At 33.3% G+C, this 10610-nt stretch overlaps 1 protein-coding gene across 3 annotated transcripts in view; it reads left to right on the forward strand.

Moving 5' to 3' along the window:
• MALT1 (MALT1 paracaspase) overlaps nucleotides 1–10610 on the forward strand; it is a 79925-nt gene that overhangs the window by 67390 nt on the left and 1925 nt on the right. For all 3 annotated transcript variants that reach the window (XM_027868912.1, XM_027868913.1, XM_027868914.1), the window contains 6 exons: nucleotides 1053–1230; nucleotides 3275–3349; nucleotides 3669–3796; nucleotides 6573–6722; nucleotides 7589–7746; nucleotides 8927–9052. In XM_027868912.1, coding sequence (XP_027724713.1) covers nucleotides 1053–1230; nucleotides 3275–3349; nucleotides 3669–3796; nucleotides 6573–6722; nucleotides 7589–7746; nucleotides 8927–9052 — 815 coding nt within the window. The remainder of the gene's footprint in view (nucleotides 1–1052; nucleotides 1231–3274; nucleotides 3350–3668; nucleotides 3797–6572; nucleotides 6723–7588; nucleotides 7747–8926; nucleotides 9053–10610) is intronic.

Genomic DNA, 10610 nt, shown 5'->3' on the forward strand with positions numbered 1-10610 from the left:
AAATAAATTGTGGTATGTGAGTATAATGGAATATTACTTTGTTGTAAGAAATTATGTGTATTACAAGTACACATGGAAAGAGTCTATGTGAACTGCTTCAGAGTGAAGGAAGCAGAGCCAAGAAAACAATATACACAGTAATTTCAACAATATGAATTGAAATAACTACTGCAGGTCAAACAATCAAAAATGAATTTTAATAATTATAAAAGTCAAAGGAGGATTCAAAGGAAGAGAAATGAGAGGATCCACTCATCCCCTTTGTGGAGGTGGGAAGTCCACAAGTGTTACACATTGCATGTATTTTCAGACCCTCTGAGTGTGTTCATCAGTTGGGCTGACTCTTTTTTCCCCCTCTCTAAAAATATTGTCATATAGGATGGATCTCTGGGAGAGGGAGGAGAGAGGAATACTTGGGATAACTGTAGTGATGTCAGAAATATAAAATATCAACAAAAAAAACTTTTTAAAAAGAAACCAGTTTAAAAAAATAAAAAAACTAGACAGTTTTTTGACAGTTTATTTTGGACTGGCTGCCTTAGTTATGTTCTATTGTGTGCATTAGAGGAAATTCACTACTCCTGTTTGTATGGAACATCTGCTTTAGGGCCAGTTGTTTACTGAGCACCCATCTCCTGGTGGCATTTCATCATATGCTACTATGTGTATGTATGTTCTTGTCTCCCAGATTAGATTATAAGAGGTTAGAAGGCAGGGATAATGTATTTTATTTCGTACTCCTCTCTACAGTTGCTATATACATAGGTTTCCTCTGTTTTTCAAATGCAGTACTTGAACTTAAACTGTTAAAAAAAATTTTTTTAACTCAAGTTTAGTTGGCATTTGCTGTCTTAGCAATTGGATTTTAGATTGAAGCAAATTATTCATTCCATTATATGATTTATTTTTATATCTTTATTTATGAGTATTCATTCTCATGCATTTTATTTCCTAGATTTTGTTTATTCAATATCCGATGAATAAATTGCATTTTCTAAAACACAAATGTTCAGATTGAAAGATTTTCTCTGTGGGTTTATTTGTTCTCTCAGGCTTATTATATTATGCGGGACATGGCTATGAAAACTATGGGAACAGTTTTATGGTTCCTGTGGATGCTCCAAATCCATATAGGTCTGCAAATTGCCTGTGTGTGCAAAGTATACTTAAACTGATGCAAGAAAAAGAGACCGGACTCAATGTGTTCTTGTTGGATATGTGTCGGAAAAGGTAAATAAAGTTTTTATTCTTTGTTAAATAGTGAGTTTATTCTAATTAATGAAATGTTAGTCTCTGAGGATTAAATCTACAGAAATCAGAATGATTAACATTACATGAAATGAGAAGGTAATTCTTATTTGAATAGATATTGCATCTCTGTTGAAAACTAAAAATGGAAACTACATATATATGTGTATGTGTATACATAGCCATATATATGTTTATATATAATAAAAGTTTATCTTTTATTTAGCATGTACCAGAATTCAAGCAAAAGCTACTTCAGTTAATGGATTTTAGATCACTGATTTACTTTATTTAGGAAGAAATTATGTTTCATCAAAAAATTTATTTTCATTGTGTCTAGTTATTTCACTCTCCATATATATGATATACAGGGCATAAGAGAATTAAACCTATAGATGATATGCCGGTATCATTGTAATGTATGATAGATTTAATGCTGGACTTCAGAGGAAGACCTCGGTTCAGATCCCACCTCTGATACTGGCTACACACTGTAAGCAAACCACTGGACTTCTCTGACCTCAGTTTCCTACCTGATTAAAATGGGAATAATACCTCATATTTACTTGTATTATGTGTTTACCAGTAGAAGTTAAGTTCCTTGAGGGCAGGAACTGTTTTTTGTTTTGTTTTGTTTTTTTAATTTTTGTTATCTCCAGTGCCTTGTACACCTTGGGCATTTAATAAATTTTGTTGAATTAGGAAATTCCTAAAGAATAATGAGCCCCGTTTCCCAACTGTCTTCAAAATGTCTCTGGATTCATCTTCTTTGTCCTCCAGCCGGCTACCCCTCCACCATCATCACTACTACCATTCTCATTCAAGTGACTGCCAGCCTCAGATTTTTTGATGACTTCAGATCTCCACATCTTAGGTCTGTTAGTTTATCCAGACATTCCTGCCCAACTTTATTTTAATCTCAGGTCACTGTAAAAACTAATCTTAAGCTTTTACTTTCCAAATTTTTATTGTCCAAGAAAGTATCTTCCATTTATAACACTGTTGCTATGGAAAAATTGTTCTCTGTGACCTCAATTCATGAAACCAGTCACCATGGTTAAGTAGATTTTACCTGCATTCACACAAGATAAATTGCAAAGTTATTGCCACATAATGGAAATAGTTCTTGCTAGTGATTGGGTACTGAAGATGGGGCTCATATCAGTGTCCTATAGTGCTGTAATGAGTCAAATTTCCTGATTCCAACTTCACTGACTTCTGTTTACTTTTCAGACTTTTCTGGTTCAGTGGTTCAATTTCTTGGTTGACAGAGCTGATGTAGATATTGAATATGATTAGTACTTTTTGCAAACTAGCGTGATGTTTGATCAGTTCCACTTTTGTTATATTTTTTGTTTAAATGTGTAGCAGCAGGGCCATAGGTCATAGAATTTAGAGTCTGAAGGCAGATAATCTACTACTCTCGTTTTACAGGTAAGGAAACTTAAGGTCCAGAAAGGTGAATTACAGAGCAAGGCTTCAAACCTCGATCTTCTAAATCCAAATTTAGTGTTCTTTCCACTATGCTTTGTTAATTTTCTTCTAGTTCATTTCAGATTGTAATTTATCTATTGATAGGGATTTAGGAGAAATACAAACTGGCTCAAAGTGGTGCTTTAAGATGCTGAGAGTTGTTAGGTGTAAGAAATCCCTACATCCTTTGTTCTTGTTCCCCCTTCACAAGGGAATTATCTGTTGACCCTTAGTCAATAGATAGTCACAACTATTTATCGTCTCTTCTGATCTAAAGAAAGGAAATGTTGTTAATTAACTCTGTTTCTCTTCTCACCTGTAAATTGTGCCTCCCTTCTTTTGTGTGAAAGAAATGCCGAATGAAGGGAGGAAAAGGGATAAAATCATCAGATAAAGTAATTCTAGAACTACTTCTGTAACCTATTTGTGTATCTTTTGTCAACTTGATAAATATTAAATACAAAGTTATAATATAGTAGTTTTATTAAGTTTATTTTTGCTGTTTTAAGATATTTTTCCCATTTTATTTCCATATCTGTTGCTTTTATCCTAGAAATGATTATGATGACACCATTCCAATTTTGGATGCCCTGAGAGTCACTGCTAATATTGTTTTTGGATATGCAACGTAAGAAAACTTAATGTTTGTTTAAAAAATGTCCTATTGTTTAAAACTGACTCTTAATGCATTTTATCTTTGACTTCCCTATTTATAACCTTTAAGAGTTCCATTGGTAATGATCTCTTTTCTTTGATTAAAAACCTAAAGATTTACAGCAATTTGTTACAAGTATACTTGTCCCTTAGTTGCCCCTGGTAGTCAAATTCATCCAGCAATGTTATACTACTTCTCTGAATAGAAACTTCAGACCCAAGAAGGCATATTGCTTGTATGGAAAATCTCTTTACTTTATAACAAATATATGGTTCTTATTACTGTTTTAAAGATGCCAAGGAGCAGAAGCTTTTGAAATCCAACATTCTGGATTAGCAAATGGGATCTTCATGAAGTTCTTAAAAGATCGGTTGTTAGAAGACAAGAAAATTACTGTCTTACTGGATGAAGTTGCAGAAGGTAAAAGTGAAAATTAAGGGGGAGCTACTCCTCTAGGTCCCTGTTTTTAGAATTCTCCTCTCCCCATACTTGGGATTATTAGAATTTGGAGATAGTGTTTATTACACAAAGTAATTTCTCTTGAAATATATAGTAGAACTCTAAAGTTCTGTCATTCCAGTATATATGTTTTCTTTATCTCCCAACTTCATGAATTTTCACTGTTGTTGTTTTTGTTGTTAAGTAATTTTTCAATCATGTCCAACTCTTCATGACCCCATTTGGGGTTTTCTCAGCAAAGATACTGGAGTGATTTGCCATTTCCTTGTCCAACTCATTTACAGATGAGGAAACTGAGGCAAACAGGGTTAAGTGACTTGCCCAGGATCACACAGCTAGTAAGTGTTTGAGGCCAGATTTGAACTCATGAAGACAAGTCTTTCTGGTTCCAAGCCCAGTGCTCTATCCAGTATGCCATCTACCACCTTTTCACTAGCTGTCTCTCATATTTGGAATGCTCTCCCTTCTCATCTCTACTCCCTGACTTTTCTGGGTTTCTTCAAGATTCAGCTCAAATCACACTTTCTGCAGGAGACCTCTCCCATTTCTTACCACTGTGAGTTCTTCCCTTCTGAAATTATCTTCCATTTACTCAGTATAAAGTTGTTTGGATGTGTTATCCCCCTATAAGAATGTGAGCTTTTTGAGGACAAAGGCTTTTTCCTCAGTCTTCTCAATAAAATAAGGAGATTAAACAACATGATTTCTAAGTATAGGAGTAAGGAAAGTTTTCTTAGATATACTGTGAGAAAAAAGCTGGTGCCATGCATATAAAGGGTTTCATTTTTCATTTTTCATTGGGGGGTGAGTGATAAGTAGAATTAGGAATAGGGTTCCCCCAAAAATAAGTTGAAAATATAAGGAAGACCAGAAGGAATCACAGACTAGCAGGACAGCTTTGAAAGTTATGCGTTGAATTGATTATATACTTAAAAAAGAATAGAGATTTGTGATTTTTTTACAGTCTTCTCCTTCTGTCCTACAGTGTATATGGACAAGCTCATTTTATTTAGTATTTTTTTGTCTTTTTTTTTTTTTGTATTTTTTCCTAGACAATAGGGTTAAGTGACTTGCCCAGGGTCACACAGCTATTAAGTGTCAAGTGTCTGAGGCCAGATTTGAACTCAGGTCCTCCTGATTCCAAGGCCAGTGCTCTATTCATATTTAGTATTTTTTGAGTTCAGATTTTTTAATGGAAAGAAAGATTTTTTAAAAAAAAAGAAAAGATAAAAAGAATGCAATGGAATAGTAATATGTCTTAAGAACTTACTAATATAAAGTATTCAAAGATGCATGGGAATACTTAGGAACTGATGCAGAGTAAAATAAGGAAAAAAAAAACCCAAGAAAATACTATACACAATGGCTGTAACTATGTAAATAGATTGAACAAAAAAAAAAGAAACTGAATATTGTATAATTATAATGACCAGGTGCCCCTAGAGAAGAGATAGGAAAAAATTTTTCCCTTCTTTCCAGAGGTGAAGGACTATAGGTGTGGGATGTTGTATGTACTGTTAGACTCAGCTGATTTGTTGGTGAATTTTGCTAAATTGTTTATTCCTCTCTTTTTTTTATTTCTAAAAACAACTATGTTTCACAAGGGAGGGCTCACTGGGTCAAGTGTGGCAGAACAGGTTCAGAATAATATCAGAAGTGATATTAAAAACAAAATATATCAATAATTTTTAAAGGGCTACTATCTTCCTCAATTATAAGTGTATACTTTATCTTTGAGCAAACAGAACATCTTTTTTTTCTTAGACTAACAAGGTGCCCCCTTAAAGGAGGCTTTTAAAAAGTATATTATGCATACTTCATTTCCCCTAAGAACTCCAAAAAATTCTAAAAGGCTTGCCCAACTTTTAAAAATTTGGACAAATTTCTTTCTTTTTTTTTTATTTAAAGTGAGGCAGTCGGGGTTACGTGACTTGCCCAAGGTCACACAGCTAGTATGTGTCAAGTGTTTGGCCTGAGGCCAGATTTGAACTCTGGTCCTCCTGACTTCAGGGCTGGTGTTCTATCCACTGCACCACCTTGCTGCCCCTTGGACAACTTTCTTTACCATTGTGACTCTTCTTTTAAAATTTCTTTGAATCCACTAATTTTGTTTGTTTATATATTCTGGATTAAGACTCACAATTCATTCTGCTCAGATTGCTTTACTAAATTTATCAACAACGTAGAATATAACATATTGTAATAATTTAAAAGGAAGAAAGTAATACTGTGATTCTTATTTAGTGAACTGAGTAATGCAGTGGAATTAATGTGCTTCAAAGTAGATCATGATATATTTAGATCAGTGATCAGTATTTTATTTTGAAATCGTACAAGGTTAACTAATTGGCTGTGTTAACTCATCCCTTCAAAAATTATACTGAATTTTGGGTTTGGAAACAATCCTGAGAAGTCAACCTACTTCTACCCTGAATTAAGATCTCAGTGTTGCCTACATTATTTGTGTTTTCTCTTTTTCAGAATAAAAAATATATTTTAAAATTTTGATTATCACTTGGGTATTCCCACCCAACTCCCATATATAATCAACCTTGAGAGAGATGTGTAGGAGAATTTATAGAAATTAGAGTAAGGTAATTGAGAGCAAGAAAAATAGATTGTATTGATATGATGATTATTTTAGTGAGAGTAATCATTGTCTGAATCCTATATGTATGTTATACATTCATGTATGTGTTCATATTACACATGTATTATGACTATATCATCTTTTTAGATATGGGAAAATGTCACCTAACCAAAGGCAAGCAGGCCTTAGAGATTCGAAGCAGTTTATCTGAAAAGAGGGCACTTACTGATCCCATACAACAAACATTATGTTCTCCAGAATCCTTGGTGCGAAATTTACAATGGGCCAAGGCACATGGTATGGTAAATTTTATTTTGTAAGATCTTTCTAGAAATATATTAATTTGACATTATAGAGTTTTTTAAATTATTATTTCTTCCAACTTTATTATAAAAGCATTTTAGCCTTAATAGGGAACACAGAATTAAATCAGGCTCTAAATTCCAGTTTGCATTTAATTTCAGTATAATCTTGGACAAAGAGACTAATAACCCATAAGTAAAACTAATATATTGTAATTGTTTAATATGGCCAACTCTTCATATTGAGGAAATAATTATCAAGCTAATTAATTATTTAGATTCTTCTCCATCTATACTTTATTCTATTTCATTCTATGTTGGCAGTACTCTAAGGTTTGATGTAAGAAGCTAAAACAGTTTTGGACACTTAAATGTGTCTGTACTATGTATAAACCTATTAGCTGTATTTGTTGAACACCCATAACACACTGTCACTAAATATAGTAGTCATAAGTAAGATTTAGATCTCCTGTTAATAAGTTAATGTTAATGCACATTCAAAATGTAAAATGCCATGTAAATATTGTAGCTCCATCCACATGAAAAATAGGTATTGGATGATTTTGCAAACAACTGAATCATTTTTGGAAAGTATCAAAACACATCATTTGCATCATTGAGTATAATTTAACAAGTGTTCTTGAACAACTATTGTACTAGCCACCTTAAGAGACAGAAAGACAATCAAACATGGTCCCTCCCACCAGGGAAGTAGTTACTCTAACCACTCAGTTAATCTAACTGAGGAGTAAAGTGTAATAGATCAAGTATGTGTGTTTTATATTGTCTAGAAATTTTATCAAGGCTTTTTAAATTTAACTTTTTAAATAATAACTTAAATATGCACAACATTTTTTTCAGAACTTCCAGAAAGTATGTGTCTTGATTTTAAATCTGGTGTTCAGATTCAGCTAGGATTTGCAGCTGAGTTTTCCAATGTCATGATAATCTATACAAGAATAGTTTACAAACCACCTGAAATAATGATGTGTGAAGCCTATGTTACAGATTTCCCATTTGTAAGTTACTCATCTTTCTTACTACTTTTTTACAGTATTCATTTATTGAAAAGTAAAATGCTCCCTATGTGAAAATAAATATATAGTTTTAGAGAGAGAATTGTCTTACGTTAGTGATAATGATCACAATATTGAAAAATTGATTACCAGGCTATTTTGTTATTCAGTATTTTAGAGTATAAAAAAAGAAATTACATTAATTCAGAAAAGGCAGGCTTAAAATATTATTTTGTTCTAAAATGAGGTAATGTGAAAAATAAAATATACTATAAAAATGGAAATTACCATGGATTTATATTTTAAACTCTGATGAATCTCATTTAAACTCACATCCCTATTAGCCCTTTTGGCTAAATACATTATAATAATCTACTGGCACAATGGAAATCAGCTACTATTATCACTTCTAAGTATTTAACAGACAAGAATTCTGTTTGGTATCTAAAGAATACAATAATCTTTTAAAAAGAAAACTATACACATGGTAAGTTCACTCTTTCAGGACACTAGAATGCCTTGAAGAAATAATGTACTTACTGTGAATTAAAGCTGTTATAATTAAAGGTCAGCAGGAACTCCATGCACTTGGCATGAGCATGTAGGGAGATAATCTTAGGACCATTGTTTATTGATTGCATTTTTATTTTAATGTGCATTAAGTACCTCTTCTCTGGAAGGCATTGTGCAAGATCTTTTTAGTTCAAGGTAAAGAATCATCTGCTTAGCCCAAAATGTAGGCTATTAAAATGCTTAGTGTATTGCTGTCCACGAAAATAAGTTGATGATACTTTAAGTCTTCTCACCCTATTTTTATTATTCAAGTTGTTTGAATCTTTGTTTTAAAAATTAACTTAATCAAGTCGTTTTTGATTCCAATTCTGTTTTTCCGTGTACTTTTCTAGTGTATTCTATTAATAGAATCAAAGATTTAGAGCTAGAAAGAACCTTAGACTCACAAAATCCAAACCTCCTTTTTGCACTGAGGAAACTAAGGCATAGCAAGGAAAAGTGGCTTACCCAGGGCGCTCACCTCCTGAGTCCAAGTCCAGTGCCTGGCCACCATCCCATGCTCCCTCTAAACTAGAAGTGTACCTAACACAAGGATTCTCTTAAGGTCTTCTACATGATATAGTTGCTTGGGGATTATTATTGATTTGTTGGCTCTTTCAAATTTTCACAGGATCTAGATGTTGATCCAAAAGATGCAAATAAAGGAACCCCTGAAGAGACTGGCAGCTATTTAGTATCCAAGGATCTTCCCAAGCATTGCCTCTACACTCGACTCAGTTCACTGCAGAAGTTAAAGGTAACCACCATTCTTGAATTTCGTGATTCGTGAGGTTGTATTTGAGAATGTGAATCTTTTGTTTGTCCACAGATATTCTAATAGGTAACAGACTGGCTACTGGGTAAGATATCACTGCCTCATAAGATATCAGCAACTTATAGTTGCTGCCCTCTGTGTTGTAAGTCTCAAAACTTAGGGCTGTTCAGAAATACAATTATCATTCCTTCTTTTATGACTAAATTCTGCTTTTAAAAATTTTTAGCATTCTTTTATCATTTCCTTGCTGAATAACTTCAAAATAAACAATATTGAGGTGATTTACAGAAGTTTAACAGAAAGGTATTAGCAAACTCAGTTTTAGAATTCCCAATACTATTCTGATCTTATTTTTCACTCTTCTACCTGTCTTTTGTGGAGAAAATTTCTCTATGATGGAGATTTTTTTTTATTTTATTTTTTAGATACAAGTAGATCTCTACTTAGTTTCAGTGTTTTACTTAAGAGTATTTGATATGAGTACACATACTCACTCTTATAGATTCAGCCAATAACTTGTTCTACTTAGTTTTCTTCCCCTTTCTACCTCAATAGATTTTTTTTTTTCTACTAAAGTTCTGTTCTGATGTTTCATGAGGTAGAGCATCTGATCCTGGGTTCTTGGAGGCTAAGTGGGCAGAGCAGAAGTTTGGCCAAGTTCTTCCAATCTGAAAAGCCTTCTAAGTAAGACTGGTGATGAACTCTACATCTGTGATATGAGAACCACCTAGCTCAGTTTGGCAGAGGCTTGTTGTTAGAGGAATGGACCTCCAGGGCTTAATTATTTTGGTTGCTATATTTCATGAAGATCATCTACTAAGTCTCTGAGAAGTTGATATTTGCATTAATTGAGGGAGAGTCCATACTGATAAAGTTAAGGTCTTTAAAGTGTTGAAGTAAGAAACAGGTTTTTACCTTGTAACATTTTCAAGCCACTTAGCCACTGAACAAACAACATAGTACCTTGACGTATTTAAGGATGATTTTGTTAATGTTGTTACTTTAGACATACCTGTGGAGGGCAAGTTTTCCAAGCTGCAATACACAGAATTCTTTATAACAGTGTTTAGGAAAATTAATTTGAGGGCTATGTAATTCTGTCTTTCAGTCTCAAGAATTGGGTTTATACTTCAACTCCAGAGAATGGACACAAACTGACAACGAAAGCAAAGGCAGCATCTGTGAATTTAGAGGAGATGAAAAGGATTCAGGAAATAGCCAAAAAGAGTTAGATCATGGGTTTAGAGAGGAAGAGTTATGGGACCTAAGAAAGGAGATGGGAATTTTTTTATCTTATTTTTACTGATATCTTTCGTTTCCATGTCACCTCATTTCCAAATATATCCTTTCCCTACCCTATCCAGAGAGCCATCTCTTGTAACAACGAATAAAAAAAGAGAGAGAAAAAAAAATTCAGCAAATAAACATGGTAACTGTATCTGACAGTATTTGCAATATTGAGGAGGAAATGTTTAAGCATGATGTATTTTCACTGTTCAAAACATTTTTTCTTTTCATTTTTAGGAACACCTAATCTTCA

Source organism: Vombatus ursinus, unplaced genomic scaffold (genome assembly GCF_900497805.2).
Source record: "Vombatus ursinus unplaced genomic scaffold, bare-nosed wombat genome assembly UNPS02014791.1, whole genome shotgun sequence".
In the NCBI taxonomy this organism is placed as follows: Eukaryota; Metazoa; Chordata; class Mammalia; order Diprotodontia; family Vombatidae; genus Vombatus; species Vombatus ursinus.